The sequence below is a fragment of the Protomyctophum parallelum genome (assembly GCF_964188405.1).
Source record: "Protomyctophum parallelum genome assembly, chromosome: 15".
NCBI classification, from domain to species: Eukaryota; Metazoa; Chordata; class Actinopteri; order Myctophiformes; family Myctophidae; genus Protomyctophum; species Protomyctophum parallelum.
The window spans coordinates 16,126,638-16,150,578 of NC_139710.1; the positions used below are offsets into that span (position 1 = coordinate 16,126,638).

Here is a 23,941-nt window from a genome sequence, read left to right on the forward strand (position 1 = left end):
AAATCACCATCCAGTAATTCAGTACTTCTGGTTGCTGTGGAATCTGAGAGTGGGATTTGCTTTATTTTAGCTGTCATTTCCTCCTCGCAGGAGGACGTATCGATATATATCGCAATATCGATATTTCAGCACACCCCTATTACTGAATAAACATTCAATAGCAATGATTATTATCAGAATACATAACATATTGTTTTGTATTCGGTGCACGTTGGGCACTGGCCTACTTGGAACGATGCAGTTGGAAATGCATGCCCAACCCAGTTATTACTTGCGCAAGCAGAGCACACAAGTATTGTGGTCGGCTGGACGTATTATGTATGGTATGCGTGGTAGGTATACTGGATGTTGATGGTGACGTAATTAAAATATTTCAATGTCGGTTTATAACTGGCTGTTGATGGTGATCAGGTCTCCAGAGCCCAGCTAGGCAGAGGCTTTTGTGCTGGTTCTGGAACAAATAATTACAAAGAAGAAAAACAACAACAAAAGTGTTGTAACCTGCTCTTTTTTTCTTCTTTTTAATTATTTGTTCGCCCCTTTTTTGTTTGTTGTCATGATTTGTCACAATCCGAGTTGGCTTAGTTCGAGGCTTACATATCTTTAAATGAATACTTTTTGAAATGTTTATGGGAAAAATTCATGGGGAATTATTTCCTGGGCCTGTCGTCGTCATGAAAGGGGCGGGACTGTGACGCTATATAGTGTGTCACTATAAGTGGTCATTGGGTGGTTATGCAATACCCGTCGTACCCATCTGTCTGTCTGTGTCCCTTTTATGATGTCGTCATCATCATATGCCCATATATGACTCTTATACTATGCCCAAATTCCCCATAGCCCCTATATACTGTTAACTGCCAGGGTCTATACTTTGTGGGGCCCTAGCCCCTCCAACGTCTGGCTTTCGGAAATTACGTCATGTGACAGCCAACACTCAAAAAAGTAAAACAATCGCCTTGTAAGTACGACTATTAAAAAAAGGTATATTAGCTTAATAAAATCTGTGAATATCACTTATGGGATCCTTTTAGTTGGATATACAATAATTAATGAGTAAAAATCCAACTGTTATTTGTGAGTTAAATGTACATCTATTGTTTTAGTTCATTTCATGAAAATAAATGAGTATATGCCAAACTGGTAATATTGGTCAAATATATATACAAGTCTCAGTAAGTTTCCATCATAATATTTGAGAATGGAGTAATCATACAGATCAGTTTGAAGAAATGTAATTATTACTCATTCCTACCCAATATTATTAGTAGATACGGTATCTACTAATAATATTGGGTTGAAATGATCTAAGATACCCATTAGACACGCCTACCTGCCTCTTATTGGCCAGAGTTCATAACAGCGATGAAAGCCGGACCGATACGAGTCATCCCGAGTGGCAGGCTGGCAGCCATTACAAAATTTACAGCAGAAGCAGCAGCTGAGCCGCGCCACGCAAGTGAAGTTACAAGAGAAGTTCTCCTTCATGGTAAGTAGCCAGCTATCAAATGTTAATTAAATGTTGACCGTGTCTTCATACTTTTTTTTTGGACCGGACTAAAGCCATGGTTTACATGACGCTCGTATAGGGCTAGCAAAACTAACAACTGTCAAGACTAAAGAGTGCATGCTAATTTTCATTCAGCCCCACCATAACGTAACGCCTGTGGTCGTCGACACTATACACATAAACTACACATGTTTCAGCCATGTACATATACACAATATCATGTTAAAATGCATAGAATAGCCTACACATTATTTGCGAGGGAAAGTTCGCGCCGAACGGGAAGGGCTCAGGGCTGCATGGTAATTGTAGTTCATTTGACTTACGATTGTATGTATGGCTCACTGAAAGAACTATCAAAATGGCCGCTATAAACGCGGGCTTATTTATTATGTTGAATTCTATGCTGTAATACTAAACTAAACATGCTTCATCTATACAGTAAACGTAAACGACGATAAGCTTGTTGTTTTGCGGTGCCTGCGTGCGGTTCATGTTTTACGTAGACCAGCAGTATAGGCTATAGGCTTGAGCTTTTAGAAATATTACTTTTGCTAAGGGGGACATAGACCAACAGGGGAGCCCACGACGGGACGGACGGCCGCGACCGGGCGTCGCTTAACGGGGGAGGATCATGAAGAAGTGACGCTGAGGAAGCGACGCCATGGGCCGTCGGAGCCCCCCCTAACCGACCGCAATAGGCGGAACGGGCTGGCGGGGCTGCGATATTAAACATTTTTCAGGGAGAACTCTTGGGGCCTCTACGCAGCTGCGTAGTTTGCGGTAGAATGCGGTGAATAAATCTGCAGGCAGCGTCAGACAGTGCAATTACATGTGGACATTGTCATCCAACACAATCATTGGAATTATAAACTGCATGTAACGAAATGCATTTAGATCAGTGCTAAATGTCTGTTAGCAAAAGTAATCATTCTAAAAACTCAAGCCTGCTTGTGAGCTTGTAGATGAGCTATATTTCCACATTTATGTTTTTAAAGTATACGGTGTAAAGTATACAGTTTAATGTTGGTTAATGTTTGTTTTGTAGACTGTTGAATAAATCACTGCAGCCAAGAGCCAACATCAGACAGAGTGGACATTGTCAACTATAGCCTGTAAGTCCAGTATCATTAAGGCATTTTATGTACTAGCCTACTACTAGCCAACTTCTTATGCTGCAATCACACTGGCAGATGCAAAAGATACAAAGCTACAAACATTGGCTGTATCTTCATGTCGCTCACTTCCATTACAAAATAATAGTAGACTAGACTGTATCTTTGCATCTGTCCGTGTGACTGTGATCGCAAGATTAGGTATTTGACTATTTATGGACTAAAGTCCTGTATAAAAATGTATGTTGCTTTGTCTGATCATGTGCATGTCTGCATATTTGTCTGTAGACTCTGTAGGCATCAATGTCTGGCTCCTTCTCTGTTTGATTCTCCTTCCCTGCTGCTGCCAACAATAAAGCCTCATCACTGCTTGACCTGGGTTCCAGGAGGTAACAACCGTAAAAAACACACACAATGTATTCATAATTTCATATATACATCGTTGCTGTTGGGCAGAAACCTCATATCTCCATATTTCAACGTTTGATGTTTTGTCACCAATACTACAGTGTCTGCACAAAAGTAACAATAAATAGCCGGTCTACAAGCTCACAGCATGTCTCATTGCGTTGTGTGCATGCTTGTAAATCTGCTATTTCAGCTTTTTGGGGGTTTTAAACTATTAGTCTTTCTGTTGCATTTATAAATATTGAATCAATGAAAAGTATTGACAAGAGCTAAGGATTGAACAGTGTGCCTGATGGGAAATTAACAGGGTTTCATTATTGTGTATTTAGTCTTATTTTCTACTGTCCATGTCTTCCAGCTCCACCTCAACTCTTTGTCTCCCGGTATGCTGTCCTCTTTGCCTCCCGGTGGCTGTCCCCCAGGCATCTAGACTCATACAGACAGCAATTCAACAGTCTGGACAAACAAGTGACTGGATACCTTACTGGTACGACACTGTTTAATAATTGTTTTACAACCTTTCTATACAGTTATTCAACTATATTCCTGAAACATTGTGTTGCAGATAGTATTCATTTACCACTGCGTTGTCTGCTCGCTTAAAGTAGCAATAAATAGCCGATCTACAAGCTCACAGCATGTCTCATTGTGATGCGTTGTGTGCATGCTTGTAAATCTGCAATTTCAGCTTTTTGGGGGTTTTAAACTATTAGTCTTTGTGGCATTTATAAATATTGAATCAATGCAAAGTATTGACAAGAGCTAAGGATTGAACAGTGTGCCTGATGGGAAATTAACAGGGTTTCATTATTGTGTATTTAGTCTTATTTTCTACTGTCCATGTCTTCCAGCTCCACCTCAACTCTTTGTCTCCCGGTATGCTGTCCTCTTTGCCTCCCGGTGGCTGTCCCCCAGGCATCTAGACTCATACAGACAGCAATTCAACAGTCTGGACAAACAAGTGACTGGATACCTTACTGGTACGACACTGTTTAATAATTGTTTTACAACCTTTCTATACAGTTATTCAACTATATTCCTGAAACATTGTGTTGCAGATATTATTCATTTACCACTGCGTTGTCTGCTCGCTGCCTTATATGAACACAGCTGCTTCAATAATTCTTCCCTGTGTAATATTTTGATCCTTGAGGAGGATAATTAAAATGTTGAATCATTGAGATTTTACAGTTGGGACTCAGTAGATGTAGTTTATCAGTGATATGGATTTGAGTGGTGCCTGACGGCTCCAACTGCTATGTCCATATGTATGTCCTGATGAGTACGAATTGGGGTTGATTGGGCTGATTCAGGTCACACACACAGCAGCCATAGTACAGTGTACAGTACGAGTTATACTGTAGAGTATGAGTTGTACAGTACAGTACGATGCATATAGTTGCATCGCTCAGTTCACACAGGTGTGATTTTTATAGATTAGTTGGTATGACAAATATTAGTCAAACTCATTTTTGAAAGAAACATTACATCAGTCTGTTGGTTCCCTGTTAACACCTAGTGTATCTCTTCTAGATGAGCGTCAAGGATGTAAAGGAGAGATGGCTGGCCTTGTTTGATGCTTCACAAGTGAGTAAATTGGATTCTTGTAGCAGGGTTCAACAGAAATGACATCCTGCATGTGACACACATTTACATTGTATTTAACCAATTGTACCCATTCCTGGAGCAACAGTGGTGGAAAATGGATGTACAAGATCACAATGTGTTTTGTTTTTCTCCCTTCCCCTCATCTGTTTTTCAGGTCAGCGCAGAGTTCAAGTTGATCACTACAATGAAGCTTGAGCCGAAATTCATGGAGATGTTGGACCTCCACACACCTAAACTGGACCTCTACACACCTAAACTGGACCTCTACACACCTAAACTGGACCTCTACACACCTAAACTGCTGTCCATGTTCCAATCTAAGAGAGGTGCTGTAGGAGAGCCACATCGGGCAAAGAAGAGTGCTCTGCTTCAGGTAATAAACCATTTAGACCTGAGGATGATTCTTAAAAACGGCTTCTAAATCAGAAAATAGCAGATATGCAAGCTCACATTGCATCTCACTGAAGTCTGTGAACTTGCAGATCTTCTATTCTCGGTATTCATTCACTTAAAAAAGATAGAACAAAGTTTTTGTTGTAATTTCCTTGACATGTTGTAACTTCACATGCGGGTGAGAAATGTTCCTCATTGACTTCCACTGTAGTATCTTGCCTGTAACGCAAACCTGTCAAATGTCCTAGATCAGTCCCATTAAGTTAATTACGATCACTTACTTTAGATACTAATGTATCCTAAACAGTCATCACTATGTCTCTGTCCTGTCCATTCCCTGATAGACGAAATGCATGTCTTAATAGTCTTGTCAGTACTAAACCCCTCTTATTCCTAAACTTCTTTGCTTTTTTACTATTTTGAAAAACATTTTTGTTCATTTAGATTGGCTAGTTGACCAATTTTGTTTTTCAAAAGAGTAAAAAAGGCAAAGAAGTTTCGGGATAATGTGTTTAGCACTGGTGGAAATGGGGCCCTAAATGCTAAAACTGTGTGCAGACAATTGAAACGGTAGACTTTAAAGTTGGTAAACAAAAGCCCAGCTTGAATGTGCAAAGTAATGCATTGTATTAAGGATAAAACTTTGTCTGCAGAGTGGAAACCCCATACAGCTAACCAGAGGAATCGTGATCAAGTGCCTCATCGACCATCTGGGAGAAGAGCCTGGTGCCCTGATCAAGGACGTTGAAGTTAGTAAAATAAAGTATTTAACAATTTGTAGTTTTAACTAATGTCATCATCATGGCTAATTGTGAGACAATATCTCAAACGTGCCAAGAACGGCAGAGTGAGGAGCTTGTTTTGTGAGAAAGTGTCCAGAGAATCAGGTTGTGAGATGGCATGTCTAGTGCTACTGCAGTTCAGACATGTGTTCCTACATACTAAGTAAGGTCACGATACACTCAGGTCTGCACTGCACATGGATACAAGTTCCATAGCAGCATAGACGGCAGCATGTCTTAATTATGGAAGCATGTTGTACAGCAAAAATAGCAGATCTACAAGGTCACAAATTGGCAATAGAATACATGTTTACAAGCTTCTTCCATGAACATGAATGGTCTCAATCTGGCCTCAATCTGTGATTTCTTCAACTGGTTGGCAGCAAACGTTTTCAATTGCAAACTCAAGACACTGACGGAGGTCCCACCCAGAGCAGGGAATTGTGCAACAGTAGTAACTGTTTAGAATGATAATACCGTGAACATCATCATTACGTTTTCATTCATGAGATTCTATTTTTACAATGTGTGCAGGATGCTGGTGTCGATGTAGAAGAGGAGTTGTCGGGGGAACTGATGACTATCTACAGTCTGCAAACTCAATCACCAGCTGCTGATGTAGGTATTGTTATTGAGGGCATCCCTGTCCTCAACAACCTCGGCGATATTAGCAGAGCCTGCTGCTATCTCCTGGGACTGACCTACGTGTTTGACTTGAAGTACCCCAAGAAGTTAAAATACATCTTGGAGGTTTTTCAAAAGGTACTGCTTGGACTAGACCCTCAACAGCTTACACCCAAAGTGCAGACACTGAAAAAATGTCTGCTTGGCTAGTGTCCTGACTGACAACTTCAGTTTGAATGTTTTCAGTGGAAACAGATTAGTAGGGAACCACATCACATACGACACTGACTGATACTGCACTGTTCAAAAGGAAAGCCTATTGTATAAAGCATACAGCAGCATGTCAGATCTGTGCGTCTGACAGACTTGTTTTGAAGTGGAGGTGCTTATGTGTACACAGTGCATATAGCCAATTAGAATGTATTAATCTGTACAAACCTCACCGATAGACAGTAAAACGTTATTTTTATTTTTTCTATATTAAGAAATTCTTCCCCATTTGACCTTCCTGCTTTTTCTTTTTTTTTCTTATACAGTAATGGGTTATTGATTGCTCCAAGCACATTACTTTAAAAACTAACATTTGTTGCTTAAAGGGCCACAGTTCTTTTATACTTAATGTTCATTTGTCTGGGTCTTGTTAAATAATGCTTTTGGGGTTCATGTTTTTCGGTGCTGTACAATTTTACAACTACACCAGGTTTTAATTGTATGCGTGTTGGCTGTTGACCAACTATACTTTCAATATGGTGTCTGCATGTGACCATAGATGAATGTTTTCAAAAAAGAATGGCAGCTATTTTTGCTATGATGAAGTAGCCTATCAAATTGTGTGTGTGTGTGTGGTATAGATAATCAAATTGTGTTTTCAGGTGTGTGCGCATGTTTGTAGATCGGCTAATTTGGGTGCTAGACACCGGCATGCAGGCAAATTAATTAACCTAAACCTAAAATGTTTATGTCAAGTATAGTGTGACGTGTGTGTGTGTGTGTGTGTGACCACCAAATGACCATCCTATCATGTTTGTCCTCTCAACTATAGTGTGCGTGGACTTTTGTTTTGTTTTATTTACCTGCCATGGGCAAGGAAAATGTTCTTTAATGTTGTTGCAGACAACAATTTGCACATTGTCTAAGGAAAATGTTCTGTTGCAGAGAATGCATACATTGTTTGTACTTATACGGCCCTATCTTTCGCCACTCCTTATCCCTGAACTTATTTGCCATTTTTTACTATTTTGAAACACACTTTAAAATGGTTCAACTAGTCGATCGTCAAAATCGTAAAGAATGGCAAATAAGTTTACGGATATGGGGTGGCGCAAGATATAGCCCATAGTAGGAAATGTTTAATGTTCTTAAAATGTATTTGCTGACATTGTAATTTGCACATTGTTTCGTGTGGCCAGACTGTTTCCTCCCATACAGTATGTGAATGTTTAATACTTGAATGTTCACTTTGGTCAATTAAAAACGTACTTATCTGTATAATTGCATTGTGTATTCTCTTTGACAAAGGTAAATACAGAATTCCTTTTTGATTAAAATACTATGAGTTGAATACAGTTAAAATATTGAGTAAATGTAACGCATATATTTTATTAAATCATACACTCGTATATAGTTAAATCAACCTATCAATTTCAATCCCATATACTCAAATTTATATGTAATTTTAACCTAGGTTTTCTAATGCATATTAAGTTTATCTACTCAATTATTGTCATTTCAAGGTGCTAATGCATATTAAGTTTATCTACTCAATTATTGTCATTTCAAGGTGCTAATGCATATTAATTTTATCTACTCAATAATTGTCATTTCAACCTGCTTTAATATATTACTTGCACTTACTTAATTTTTAAGGTAGATTTTACTTGATTTCATAGCAGTCAAGTTTACTCAATAATTAAGGGTGTAAAAATGATTCACCAATATATTTGGGTAGATAGTAGTTTCTGTTTTCTGAGTGAAGTCTATGGACTTGTAATGTTTGCTTGACAAACAGCACCCCAAAAAACAGGACCCCAGCCAAGTCTCTGGACTTTTGATGTTCACTAACATGCTAACATGATTTAAGCAGCCACAGTGGGCTGCCCACAAAAGTCACATTTTGTTCCCTCAACACCAAATCTCTTCACCAAAGAATCTCACAATGTGTCACAGTGCGACGTGTTGTGAACTTACTGCTATCATTTCATTTTATTTCAATAATGTTTACCACCACCACACAAACATCCATCATCAACACTCTGATTCTCCCTGGCCTGAGAGCACATAGCAGTGTTGTCATGCATAGTGCATGGTAATATTTCTTTGCACTTTGATGATGATAGACCTATACTGTAATACTGTATGTTGCACAACATAGATTTCTTACCTACAGCTATAGTTAAGAGAGTTCAGTGACAATGTAACGTTATTAATGTAATACGCAGGACCTTAATGGAAACAAGCCCTGGGGGCTTTTTGGGGTCTGTAGTCTGTACCTTTTGCAAACTGTTAATACACTATTCAATCAATCAAAATGCCACCTATATCCACTTCATCCCTTTAAGTAAACAATATAGTATTGTCTAGTGGATAGCCAATATAAGTAAGAGTAATTTAGTTGGTAGTAGTATTGAAGGTGTGCTATACAGTGCAGGTGTGCACACATCCACAAGAGTGTAGTGACAGCAGAGACCCTAGCTGACCCCCCCCCCCCTCCCCCCCCACACACACACACACACCCACACACACACACACACACACACACACACACACACACACACACACACACACACACACACACACACACTTCACTCCCTCTCTACCCATTGAGCTTTTAAAGGGGCCGCTGCAGAGAGGGAGAGTAAAACAAGCATGCTCCTGAAAGAGAGAACGAAAAAATGATTACGAAAAAAATAGCAAGTGACAATGCCAAAGACGAAGAAAGCAAAGGGAGAAAAACAGAGTTGGAGGAAGAAAGAGAGAGAGAGTGAGAAAGAGAGAGGTGCTCTGACATGCAGCTGTAGCACAATGTCCCCTCAGCGCCCCTCCAGCCTGACCCCTGACACGAATGTGACACCCCAGCTGCCAACACCCCCTATCCCCTTCCTCCCTCTCTGCCTCCCTCCCATCGCCCCCCTCGCTCCATCATTACCATATGTATGGCTCCCTCTCTCCCCCTGATTATGCTAATCACCTGTCCGGCCCTCGCAGCCCCTAAAATGGGTGTATTTAGCAGTCGGCTGGCTCCCAATGCGTCTTCCCTGGGTCCGAGGTGTACATTCACACACTCCTCAATGGGCAGATTCTTCCACGTTGCTGCCTTCATTCAGGTCCTCCCCTCCCCACCCCTCTCCCCCCCCAAAAAAATCCTATTCAGCGCCACTGGATTCACAGAGCCCCGGAGAAAGTAATAAGAAGAAGAATATTTTTGAGAAGGAGAGTCTGTGTGTGTGTGTGTGTGTGTGTGTGGGGGGGGGGTTGTGCTTGCGGTTGTACTCAAAATACCCGAGATGTCGTGCAAAATGATGTGTCAATCGATGAATGAAGCACATGGTTTGAGCGTTCTATTCCGAGTTCAGAGAGGGCTTTAAAAGTCCCTCGCGCTGTTCTGCGTATACACAAGTGACAGTCATCGGTCACCTATTTTGTGAAGTAAAATGAGAGGATCTACTATCTAGAGGTCATAAATGAATAAATAAATCACACTCGTGTGAAGTGAGGGGCGCCAACTGTGGCTGCCACAGGATTTCAGATTCACTGCCACTTACGAGACGTTACGAGACATGAATGCAGTGTGTTGTCACAAGATGTATTTATATAGGCCATATAACGTCTCACGTAGTCATTTAGTGCCTACACAAACATTAAAAGTCCATAGACTTGGCTGGCAAACGATTTTAATTAAAAGTGCTCTAATCAAACATTAAAAGTCTATAGACTTGGCTGCCATATGACCTAATTTCAAAAGCCATGCATTGGAGGGGCTAGCAACCCTACTAAGGATAAGGACTGTTATCCAAAGTGTAGGATTAGGGCCCGCTTCAGTGGTGTCCGATTAGAACTGAAACCGTTTAACAGGTGTAATTGGAGATTCTGGGGATTTGAGATCGTTGGAGATAGTTACTGAGTGCGTTGGTTGGCATCTCCAACAATCTCAAATCCCCAGAATCTACAGGACACAAGCAAGACACAGGACACAGGACACAGGACACAGACCTCTTCAAGACTCTACAATCGACCTTCAGAAGAGGATCAGGATCAGGAACAGCTCTCAACTCATACGAACCAAGGTGTCTGGCCTTACTTACAACCCAGATACCTTTGTACCGTATACAACTCCTATGCTCCAAGGTGTCTGGCCTTACAACCCAGATACCTTGACTAGCTTCACTAAGACCATCTTTCCAATTACACCTGTTCTAAGTTCTAATTGGACACCACTGGGGCGGGCCCTAATCCTAACCTTTGAATAACAGTCTTAGTAGTATTTAACGTACCCTCAAAAGTAATGTCATAATTATAAAACCTTCATGAAATTCAGTATCTAGACTAGAGTTCCAAAGAAAGTCAGAATTATAAAAGCTTCATAAGTTTAATTTCTTTAAATTTGTTCAAGTACTTTTAAAATCGGGGGCCTCTCCCCTCTCTGTGCCTGTCCAATGCAACCCAGGTGAGGACCCTCTCCCCCGGCTGCATTTTCTGGCCTGTGATTGGCTTAGAGCCCAGCCATAACAGACCGTGACATGAGCCTGAGCAGCCAATCTCAGCCAGCCATCTCTCTGTCATTTCCTGGAAAGATGGGCCATGATTCCAGGTATCCGAAAATCACGCATTCCTAACATGTGGAATAGGAAAGGTTGGGAGAGCAAGAAGGGATAGAAGGAGAGAAACAAGAAAAAAACAGATACAGTTAAATAGACGGAAACAGAGAGGCAGACAGAGACCGACCAAGAGGAGACACTTGAAGAAAAAGCCCACAGACGGAGAATAACTGATAATAACAGAGAGAGACCTCAGGCTACACCAGACCAGAATCCCATTAGATCCCACATGACAGCATTGGGTCACAGGTGTTCCTGTGTCCTGACACTGGAGCTAGCATAGCAGGGCTGTCTCAGAACAGGCTCGGAGCACTTGGCCCCGGGCCCCTGGATCCCATCCCCTTCTGACGCACACTGACTCATTCTGGAACTCCAAGCCTCTCAATCACACGAGAGGGGAAATGTTTTATATCACTGTGTGGGTCTCTGTTGTGCGTGTGTGTGGTACTAGCGTAATTGCTGTTGTTCCGCTTTTCTATGACGTGATGCCTCAGCAATGGCAATGGACTGAATTATTAAGTAACCTGTGTGTGCTGGGGAAGTAAGGGGTAACAAACGCACACGCACGCACACACATACACACACACACACACACACACACACACACACACACACACACACACACACACCAATGCACGGGCATTGGAAAACAACAACCTAAAAACAAACAGCAGTGCATCTATAACTTCAGATGAAGAACTCTCTGTGCTGCAGTTTGAGAGGCATCGGTCCTGATCTCTCCTAGTGTACCACAGGCCTTGCAGCCAAAACACAAACACACTACTGCTACTATATTCCTGCTTCTTCCCTCCCTCTCTCGCCCCTTCTTGCTCTCTCTCTCTCTCTCTCTCTCTCTCTGTACTGTTGCTCTCCGCCCCTCTGGCAGTCAGCAGTGGGAGGGAGGGAGGAGAGGAAAGGGGAGGATGGAGGGAAGCAGCGCAGGAGGGAAGGAGGGAGGCCAGACCACCCTGCTCTTATGGCAGGGCTGAGTGTTTACATTGCTGTGCCTCACTCTGTAATACATCTGGCATTCTGAGGCCACTCTCTCTCCCCAGCCAGGGAGGGAGAGAGGGGAGGGGTGTGAGTGGGAGGAGGCTAAGGCTAAAAGACAGAAAACGGCAGAGAGGAAAAGGAGGGGGGTGTAGGACTGGGAGAGAGAGAGAGAGAGAGAGAGGGGGAGGGGTAAACTCTCTCCACAGTCTCCTGCGGTCGGTCATTCGCAGGGCTCTGGTTTTTGAATAAGAGCGCCTGGAAGAATGCAAAATGTAAACAGAACTTTTGGAGGCATCTCAGGATGTCTGTTTGTGAATGGGAGTGCATTCACCTTGCAACTTCGTGCACATGCACACATGCACGCGTGTGCAGACATACGCAGGGGCCTGACCCTACCTACTTTTAAAGGTTATTTCACATTTACTTAGCCAGGTAGGGCTAATATAAACAAGGTTGCTTCTAAATGAAGGGAAGCTAGCTTGAGAAAACAGGGCTATAACTCAGAATACAGTACCAGAGGCACAGTGTTTCCCCACACTAAATCCCTCACCAGCTAGCCTGCACTTTTCATCAACTCGTAAAGTTTAACACAACACACTGGAATGTTATTCCTTCTTGAGTGGTTTAATCCTGTTTGTAGTGAACTGATAAACACAAGTTAATTGAGTCCAGTTTTGAAAGTGTGAGCATATGTTTGTCTGTATGTGTGTGTATGCACATGCATCAATATGTGTGTGTGTGTGTGTGTGTGTGTGTGTGTGTGTGTGTGTGTGTGTGTGTGTGTGTGTGTGTGTGTGTGTGTGTGTGTGTGTGTGTGTGTGTGTGCGCACGCGCATGATTGTCTTCGTCTGTGTCTGTATGGGTGTTCATGATTGAGTATGTGGATAATATGGATGTGTGGTGCACAAAGGAGAATATGAATATAATGAGGCTATTAGAATGTGTATGGCAGAGAGTGAGGGGAAGGGTGAGAGATATGGATTAATACTGGATGTTTTCAGTTCTGTGAAATTAGGCAAAAATGTTGGGTGTGGGCAAATGCGTTTGCGTTTGATTGCTTGCGGCTGCTAAATGAACGTGGTTGGAGAGAAAAAGAGAGAGAGAGACAGGAAAACAGAGGGATGAAAAGGGGTGTATGTCAAAGAGAGGCCCATAGAAATAGCCTGCCATGCAAACCCCAGTCAACCACCTACTCGCTCACATAACCAAAAAAAAAAAAACCCCAAAGGGCACTGTCTGTGTATGTGTGCGCTGCACATCCATGTGTGTGCATGCATGCGCGATTGCACATGTGTTCGCGCATGCGCATCCATGCACGGATTGCACGCGTGTGTACAGTATGTGTGCATGCATGGATGCCTGCATGCGTGAATGCTTGCTCCCAGGACCCATACACATCAAAAAGCTGGATAATTCAATCACGCAAACCACAATCCTCTCAGCGGAGAAGCCACATTCAGAACCCTCCTTCTCCTCCCTCCCCCCGTCTTTGTCCACAAGAAAGGATGTCGAGGCCTTTTCCGCATGCACTTAACATTACACTGCTCTCTTCTCCGCTGCCATTACCAGCACAACAACAAAACAACCACCAACTCTGTCAGATCGCCTCTTAATCACCCTGGGATCAAAAGCAGACTGGGGGAAGATGGAAGGGAGTTACTTTGGACCTAAAGTTTATTCCTATCAAACTATATTCTGAAAACCTCACATCAGGCTGGGGGAATGTACATGCATGCCATGCATGCATGCATGGCATGCATGCATTCACACACACACACACACACACACACACACACACACACACATACACAATTACACATGCATGGACGTCTGCTCTTTGCGTGCCATATTGGTGATACCAATATTACAGTGATCTGTAGGTAAAACGTGACTAAGCACCGTTAGCAGCCCCTGGAGTCAGTGCTGCTCCTTACACCCAACCTAACCTAAGGGTGGCACTAGAGGAAAAGGTCATGGGGATCACGCAAATTGGTTATTGTTTGTCCTCCAGGGAGCTTGAATACAATAAGATTTGAGATATCGTGTGTAAGTGGGTAATGTAAGGGCAGTGCTAGAGGAAAGGCCACCAAGATCGTTATGAGTCAACCTCTGGGGTTCTTGAAGATGCACCACAAATTCCATCACAATCCAGCTTGTAGTTTTTGAGATATCTTGTTTGGAAGTAAAGTGTTGAGTGGATGGAAGGACCGACATAGCCATGATGGCCAACATAACAATCCTTAGAGCCCCATCACCAGCACTACCTAGTTGCAGAGGAGAGGACAGTGAGAGTCCATCGCAATGCAGTTTCCAGTCTAGTGTCTAACCCCTATCTTCAGAATTATGCATATTAATCTTGAATGGGTGTAGAAATTAGAGATAATAATTCAGTGTCAGACTCACTGCCCTCTGCTGGACGACAGGAGTCAAGAGGGAAACACAACACATGCTTACAAACACCAACACATACTCTACCCAGGTGTGTGCGCACTTTGGCTAAAATGGAACACAGTCATATGCACACTCTTAAAGCGCGTCACGTACACACATATGCATGCACGTATACACTCGCACAAACATATGCAAACAAACTAACAGTGACAGCTGCTGCTCGTAAGGCATGTCACCCTCCCCTCTCTTCCTCCACCCGACTCCCACCCACTATCGCCACCCCCCGCCCCTCTGCTGTGAGTCTTCACTCTGCACCCAGGCCACAGGGTGAGTATCAGGTGAGGTTTTAAATAGCGGGGCCTCTATGAGATGACCTCAGGTCCCTGGGGGTCTACCCTGTGCCCCCCCCCCCTCTAAAATCCATGGCCCTATGCCCCAGTAGTGCAATGATAATGATATAACTATAGACTCATTTATTTCACTATTACCATAGTGGTGATAAATGTGCTGGTATTTGTTGCGGATCAAATCCGCACAGCAGATCCAAAACCCAGCCCCGGCCCGAACTCGGTGCAACTGGAGTTCGACGAGCCACTTCTATGTCTCAGATTGAAAACAAAAGACACTGTCTTTATCGTGGTTCCAAGTGAACGCTACAACCACAACTATAGGCCCCTTCCTCTATCTTTAGCCTCCGCTAGAGCTATAGGTTAACCACAACCTGAGCCCAGCTCCTCTCACTATACCCCAGTGCAATTTACAGTACAGCCCCCAGCCGCATCTCTCATCCTCCTCACCCCCAGTTTCAACTCCAACCTCTGCCCAGAACTCAAGCCTCAAAAGCCCCATTTCCAATCTCTCCTCCCTTTACCCCCTTACTCTCTCTCAGTCTCTTCTCTCTACCCTCATCTCAGCATATAGGCCCAGCCCCATAACCACAGCCCAACGTACCCCAGTCAATTCTACAGCCCCTCTCTCAGCACAGAGAGAAGGAGAGAGAGAGAGAGGCCGTTCTACAGGAAGGCCAATGTTTACGCGATACTGTTTTAATTAGAGGCAGGCGGCGCTGCTATTTTCTTTACAATTTGGCCTGTGTTTGCCTTAACCCAGAATGCCAAGGGATGGCTCTACTTTCCATCCATGGCTTGGAGGAACTCTAAAGGGAGCTTCTTTCTGTCATTCGTGCATGGACGACGTGGCCATAGACTATAAGACTTCATCATCGCAAACATCATGCTGGCAAAATCATCTATGTTTCGGATAGTGAATTTGTAAACTATTTTTATATTATTTTTTATATATCTGGACCAGTGAAAATGTTTCCTGGCATTGTGCTGCTGACCACAGAGGGTGTGCAGCAGGACAGGTGAGATAGGAGACCACAATACTACAACTTCCTGTTTTGGCTAATAGCTTCCTGTGAACAGTTTAACTGGGCATTATTATCATTATTGGGGTTTTTTTAAGCTTTATCGTGGCATGACAAAAGTTTAACCACACACACACACACACAAAAAAACTCCTCATAGGCCCACACAATCGTCTCTTTGTCCCAAGTGTGTGTTTAACTTCCAATCGCTCTCTGTCTCTTTGTCTAATAAACAGAACTTCCTGTGTCGGAGTGTTTATAAACAGTGCTGAGTGAGCACCATGTGAGAAGAGACCCTCTGAAAGCTGCAGCACGTGACAGGCTGTAGAATAAACACAAGACCTAATTTATGCTCCGTCGAATGAGGGCGTCGCACGCCGACAATCGCGTCGACGCAACGCGTTGTGGAGCTTGTACATTGGCTATTGTCGATGCGTGACATTGTCATATGACGAATCATAAATCATGCTTATTGGTGGTTTGCAGGGAACACAAAGATATTCACCACTGTACAATGTAGCTCCACTACTAGATACTCATGAGATGAGAGCTCCAACCTGTGGGTGTTGTATTGTGCGTGTGTGCGTGCGTGTTTGTGTGTCTGTGTGTGGCTGCACGCATGCGTGCTCTCGTCAGTAGGCCACACAGCTTCCAGGCAGGGTCGTTGGTGGGTCGTCTGTGGAGGGCAGTTCCAAATGAAACATAAACAGGCACTCTGTCCTCTCCTCCTCTCTCCTCTTTTTCCTCTCCTCTCAGACGATGGGCCAGTCCCCCTGCACAGCCTAGCACAGCGTTCCACTGTCCAGGCAGAACTAATCTATCCCTCAGCTGTGCAGCCTAATCTAAACAAACAGATCGCTCCCTACCAGCATCTGGAACCCCTCACATCCTGGGACCCAGAACACACCACAGCCCATTCTCTCGTCTGCATGTGTGCGTGCATGCACGGACCTGTGTGTTGCTTCATGTATATTTTTCTATGCACAAGTCCCCTACAACCTCCACCTGGGGTCACTAGTCCTGTTTTTATTTAATGATGACAAAATGGCTGTGTGGGCTCTGACCACAGTTCTCTGTGAGTCTAGCCTGTCAATACCAATACTTTGTGCACGGCAGCTGTTATGATGATCTGCATGGTGGCAGGTCCATGTGAGAACATGGGTAATGAATACATCAAGATAAATGCCATTCAGGTTGAACACTCTGTCATTAGGAGAAGTAATAACATGGCATTTAAACGTGTGTTAGGAAGAAGCATTTAATATGATGTAGTGTACCCTACATATCACATGATTAAAACATCATGGTGCAGATTGCAGATCATTGAATGCAACATAATTTAGTTCAGAAGAACACTCCCTGTAATTTGTCCTGGAGCACACAAGGCAATACCAACCAGACTTTTGCTTATAGTGTTGTGAAAACATGGCTATGTCAGAGACTATGCTGATCATTTGACAGACACATATCAGTACAAATAACCTAAGCACTCTATAGCACACAAACGTCAAAATTAAATAATTGCTTGCTTTGTCTGTTTCATTGTATTTTGCTTTTCATTTGTCTACCGTTTTCCACAATTCCAAACTGCCAGTGCTTCTCCATTCATGACTCCCATAGACTCGCCCTAAAGTGCTGGAATGCACATCAAAGGAAAGGGAAAAAGAGAGCTCTGCCCCTTTCCCTTACCCCACACAACACCACCCATACTCACAGTTCATTTTCTAGAAAGAAGAAAGAAAATGCATTATTCGTTTATGGTGTTTCCGAAAAGAGCAACAAATGTGCGCCCTATAGCACTCCACAAACATGAGTTCCTGTCCGCACTCCGCTTTTTCCCTTCAGCCGGAGACAAATCTTTTTGGAAAGTTGAGAGCTGTCCAAAACGGGACCACACACAGTCTCTGAGCTGTGCGCGGATCACATTCAACTGCTGGGGGCAGGCGCACACACACGCGCACGCGCGCGCACACACACACTCACAAAATGGCGGCTTTGACTAAATTTCTTCTCCCCCAAAACTGTTCATGAGCTTAATTACGACTTTGCTTTTGAGTTACATTCAGCCCTATACGCCTCGTTGCTACAGCTACATGAGTAGACCTAACTGAAAAAGTAGAGTAGCCTATTCCATCCATATTAAACCATAAAAGTTAAATAACATTCATTTTAAGTTTGACCTGGCTGCTTGCCAGACACCATACAATAAACAATCCCCCCAACTAGTTTGGTAGACCCCCACCCAGCCAACCACACCCCCTGTATGTCCGCCCCCCCCCCCCCCCCCCCCCCCACACACACACACACACACACACACACACACACTGTACGGGTCAACGACATTAGCACAAATACAATAAAATATGTTGGATAAATGAGAAAATGTGTGTATTTCTTACCTTCCACCCAGAGTTTCTCCACATCTGTCTCCAAATTAGCTGCCCGTAAGCCCACGGCGAACGCTCCGAATATCATGAGGCCCACGACCAAAAACTTTCCGCAGTTCTTTTGTATGTAACAGCCCAGCCTGAACAAAAGTCTCTGGAACTTCGCTCTCAGCCATAGCGGTGCCTTTCTCCCAGTCGCCTTCCCCTGCAGCCACGAGACAAGAGTCCAGTCAACGTCAAGCTTAGCTTACCTGAACAGGTGAGTCTACAGTCAGACACCATTGCGCCATAATGGGCCAATAAGGATAATAGGATATACGGCCATCATGTCATTGTTACACTCATATAAACTAGCATCAAGTTTAAATGCATGGCTCATTCCCTCACAGTTAAACAGTAAAGTACAAAAGTAGGCTATAATATTGACCTCAGGTCTATAATAACTACGTCATATTGGGTCACTTCAGAGGCATGCAGTATCATATGTGATTGTGACGAGTTACATAAGTACTGCAGGGCCATTTATTTTGATGTTGATATACAAGACAGCTAGCTATGAGTAATATGAGTCACCGGTGTGTGTTTTGCACCGTAAAATTTGAGAAGGATGCTGTTCATTCTTCTGTGGTTGGACCTCCGTGCGTGGTGTATAGGGGAACGGATAGCTGTCAAGAAGACAGCGTCATGATGGGACGTTTGGTCGTACATACGCACGTGCACGCGCATAGTAGGCTATACACACAAACACACCACCAGCACCAGCAACAGTATAGTAGTAGTAGACACACAGTGGAGGGCCTACTGAACACAGACACAGCACACTAACTCAATACACTGTAATACGTTTCTCTCTCTCTCTCTCTCTCTCTTTTTGATTCATTGTATCAAATCCACGGGGGTATTCTATTCGGGGGCCAAACCACACAGAGCTACACAGCTCCTCCAGTCCGTTCCCATCCAGCTGCCTGTGTGATCCGACCGGGACCGCGGAGGAGCCATCACCGAGGGAGTTACGACAATATTTGTGAACGGAAGAGGGCAGCCACATGGATTTTTGCTCTAAGCGAGGTGGACATTGAAAGACTCGCACAGTAAAGATTATACCGCACAAAACGTCTGTGGGCTCTCAGAATCTTGCTCAACTGCTCAAGTCCGAATACATATATAAAATGTGGGGAAAGTTGAGAACATTATCACAGTGAAACAGAAGGCAAACCTTCCAGTTTACAGAAGTCGCATGTCTACCCTTGTGTGTACGGGACCGTTATGGGAACCATCAACGCTGTTGTGACCCTTAACAATCGCGTTATTAGCCGATATTTCATTTAGAAATACAGCACGTCCTAAAACAAGACCCGGATGCAAACGAGGAGTAAAAGTTGATCAACAAAACAATGCAAGATAAACTTTCTCCAGCCTTGCTCCAAACTTTGTACGCCTGCTCAGCCCTCCCAACCGGAGCTATCCCGTTACCTAGAAACAACTTGACATAGTTGGTCACATTTGCGGCTACAATAAATCTAAGAGAAGACAACTGCACCACAATAAGACGAGGAATAAGCACCTCGGATATTTGCTCCAATGCAAAACTTGCATCGCAGTAACTTGGCCGCTGCAAATACTCCAAATCCAGCGGTGTTGTGCGGGAATAGTTCCCCCTGTTCCTCCGCGTTATCCTCGGCCGTTCGGGGTCTCTGTTTTCCTGCTCGGAGGATGCATTAGCAGCCGAGGCCATGTTGCGGGGACTGCGCGATGCTTAGCGTTTTCCACTTTATAATATTTCCCCGAAAGCGTGTAGCGATATCCCAAGGCAACGAAGTTTCACTCTCGGTGATCTCACACCCGTGAAGTACTTCATACTCCTGTTGGAGACGGCGAGTCAAAGTCTGCGCCTTCCATCCCAACATTTCGTGATCCGGAGTTCTCCACCGCTTCGCACATTTACCGTGTCTCCAGAAAGTAGTTTCTCTCAAAATGCGAGGTGAACCGAGTGTTTCCCATACACAAAACGGCGGCTGAGAAGCTTAGATGATCGTAGCATTCTGTGAGTTCTGTGTGTTCTTCCCCTGGGCCGCGCGTCACGGCGAACTCTGAGATTCAATAGATGAGAAAAAAGAGCTCTCTCCATTTGGAGGAGGTAGAGGAGGAGGGGTGAAGGCAGAAAGAGCCGAGATCCCGCCTCTAGGGCTGTCAGATTGCAGGACTTTCTTGCATCTGATTGGTTCCAGAAGGGCAAAAATTACTCAGCAAACACGACTATTATTAGCTGCTTAGCAACAGCTCACTAAAGTAGAGAGACCACCCAAGCAGAGAGCCCTCGTGTGTGCATCTCAAACTTCAGGGGAGTCTCGGAGAGAGCCAGCCCCCTTTTGGGTTTGCGCGTAACCAATAGTCGAGTTTGTGGCTTTCCACATAGAAATGCCTTGCTCAAAGCAGAAGTGCAAGGCAAAGTACGCCGTCTCTTCTTCAGAACGGTCCGGGCCCGGGGAATGACAAAACTTCAGATCTTTTTTATTTTTTATTTTTTTTTACTTAGATTTTTCTACCAGCACCACGAAGGTGGTAGGCCTAGTTGGACCTCAAATTACAGCGGTTTGGGGGAGGTCCTAAATTTGAGGCTGAGTAGGCTACTATAATGTCAATTACACTTGCACTACACGCTGCTCTACTAATTGACAGTATTGTTTAATACTATTTATATGTAATAAACTGTGTGTAGGAAATAAGGTCTTATGCTTGCGCAAATTAATCAGTCTGGAATGTCCAAATCTGAAGTTTGGCTCCACACAAGTCCACAGCCTCAAAATAAATAGCCAACATTTTGGATTCTATACCAATACGACACCACTGTCATCTGATCATGCATATAGGCCATCCCAAATAGGCTACTATAGTCTACTATATACTACTTTTTTACAAATGTTGTATATTGAGCTACTCAAAAACTGCAGTGCTACAGCACATGCAGCACACTTGTTTTGGGACTTTGCCTCAGTCACTTCAAATATATTGATGACCCTTTGCAAACAAACCCAAGTGATCCAAGGACTAGCCTATATGTGTTGGTGGTTTAGACAAAAAAAAAGATAAATAAACTTTGATTTTATTTCATAAGTAGGCCTAATGTGTTTGATAACAAACATGTTTTCATCATATTTAAAACAATAAAGTAGGCCTATATGCCTATAGGCTATATATATTAAGTCTGGGACAGGCAAAATATTCAGGATAAAAGCAACATCTGGGACAGGCAAAATATTCAGGATAAAAACATCTGTTTTTTACAAGATGATGGACAATTCCACAAGTAGCATATTTTTATTTTAAAAGTATTTAATGCAAATAGTTGCATAACACTGTTTATTTATTTACACATTTTTTTATTTTTTTATTTTTTCAACAGATATTGTGCAATTAGACCACTATTCTACATTGTTTCTGATGAAAATAAATATAAACATATAGGCTAAGTTACCGCATGTGTTAGCATTTTATAAGGCCTGTATTAAACTATCACTATCATACATTCTACACAATCCAATGAGCTGTTGGATTGGAGACTGTTGTAAATTGTAACCACTTGAACAGAATGTCAGTTTATCAACGGAGGCGCACCAACGCCGGGAAAGATTTCACACCTATATAGGGAATCAAATCGCTTCAGTGGCTTTTCTAGCTGCCAGCCTGCAGGCACTTACCATATTCCGTCAAGGGGAAAGGTTTCTGGACAAATCAATAATATCCGCCCCCTGTGGACCCCGAATCTTGTCACTTATGATGAAGATGAAAGATCTGCTTTATTGTCGGCAGGCGAAAAAAAGAGTTGGGCGCGTCGTAATCCGTCTTGGTCGCGGGCATCCTGCTCCGTGTTGGAGAAGACTCATGCACAATTACATGCCTGTTCCTATTAACCAGCGGCGCCCCGGCCACGTGGGTGGTCCCATCCTCTCAAATTCAATAGGCAGGACGGGACCCTTGGCCTATCACATGATTAGCCTAAAACAGTAAACACTACCAACCCAGGCAGTGAGGCAGGCACAACAGCATCTCGTGTATCAGTCAATCATAGCACCGGAGCGCGTGCACACACACACACACACACACACACACGAAACTTACATTTCATATTTACTTGCACAAGCAGAGCGCGCAAGTAATAGTTTCGCCCGGTCCGTATGCACCGTCCCAGCCAACCCGCCACTTTTGATGCGTATGCAAATAAAACAGCAAATTACAAAATATATAGGCCTATGTAATTTGTAAAATAAAATAGCAAATTGTGCCTGATTTGCTGGGACCAGAGTAGGCCTACATGGTGTGTGTATGTATAGCTCTCAATGATGACGTATGAAATATGTGGATTAAAGGACCCAATGCCAGAGTTAATTGGTCTTCGATTGTGACGTAATGACGATATGTTTTAGTGTTGGGAGGATTAAAGGTAATGTTCCTGTGTATACATGTATGTAACCTGGTCCCAGCAAATCAGGCACAATTTGCTGTTTTATTTGCATACGCATCAAAAGTGGCGGGTTGGCTGGGACGGATTTTGGTGCAAAGTAACCACAGTATACCGCTAAACAACCTACAAATTACATATAGTATAATATGACTAGCTCTCAATGATGACGTAAGAAATATGGTCATGTATGTAATCTGGTCCCAGCAAATCAGGCACAACTTGCTGTTTTATTTGCATACGCATCAAAAGTGACGGGTTGGCTGGGACGGTTTTTGGCACAAAGTAACCACAGTATACCGCTAATCAACTTATAAATTACATATACATACATAGTATTATGTATAACTAGCTCTCAATGATGACGTAATAAAGATGTGGATTAAAGGACCCAACGCCAGAGTGTAATTGGTTTTCGATGGTGACGTAATGACGATATGTTTTAGTGTTGGGAGAATTAAAGGTAATGCTCTTATGTATACATGTATGTAATGGCACCACTGCCATATCAGAAACAAGTAGTCATTACGTAACATACATAAAGTAGGTAGGTAGCAAATAGTTAAACCTAATCAACATTTCAAACGTTCCTTCACAGAGAAACTGAGATTTGACAGTTTGCAGCGGTCGAAAGTACTTGCGCGCTCTGCTTGCGCATGGCCTACTAGTGTGCAACAAGCAAGTATGCACTCGACAGAGTGGCAGTTCTAGTTTTTTCTAAATTCAATGCTAACTTCTGGAAACTTGAATTAGCCTATTTTATAGGGCCTATCATAATCAAGTCATGCCCGGTGTTCCCCTGTAACCATATGAATTTGGCTCTAGACTAGACTGTTTTACTTTCATTTTCTGAATTAAGAATCATAATGTTTTTTATTTTTTTAGAGAGAGAGAGAGAATGTGGGCTAATAATTAATTTGACACTACAAAGTATTAATCTTCAAGTGTCTTTGACTGCTGATAGTCCATAAGCCAACTGTTAACCATGGTGAAATCTGGGAACCCATCTGCAAAACAAAGGGAAAACAGCGCCCTCTTTACCTTTGAATATGCGAGAGACTATCCATGGTGTTCTTAGAATCTATGAATTT

At 43.1% G+C, this 23,941-nt stretch overlaps 2 protein-coding genes across 2 annotated transcripts in view; one reads left to right on the forward strand and one right to left on the reverse strand.

Annotated features, from left to right (window-relative positions):
• ptch1 (patched 1) overlaps positions 1–20,600 on the reverse strand; it is a 72,435-nt gene extending 51,835 nt beyond the window's left edge. The window contains 2 exon segments of the mRNA XM_083783337.1: positions 18,404–18,596; positions 19,956–20,600. Of these exon segments, the coding sequence (XP_083639463.1) occupies positions 18,404–18,596; positions 19,956–20,126 (364 nt within the window). The 5' untranslated portion in view covers positions 20,127–20,600.
• Positions 4,378–16,790, forward strand: LOC310872656 (uncharacterized protein; the record flags this gene model as incomplete). The annotated part of the gene is made up of 5 exons (XM_083784700.1): positions 4,378–4,617; positions 4,793–5,011; positions 5,685–5,780; positions 6,348–6,575; positions 16,761–16,790. The coding sequence occupies exons 1-5, from the start codon at positions 4,564–4,566 to the stop codon at positions 16,788–16,790; spliced, it is 627 nt and encodes a 208-aa protein (XP_083640826.1). The 5' UTR covers positions 4,378–4,563.
• Positions 20,601–23,941: the final 3,341 nt, after the last annotated feature.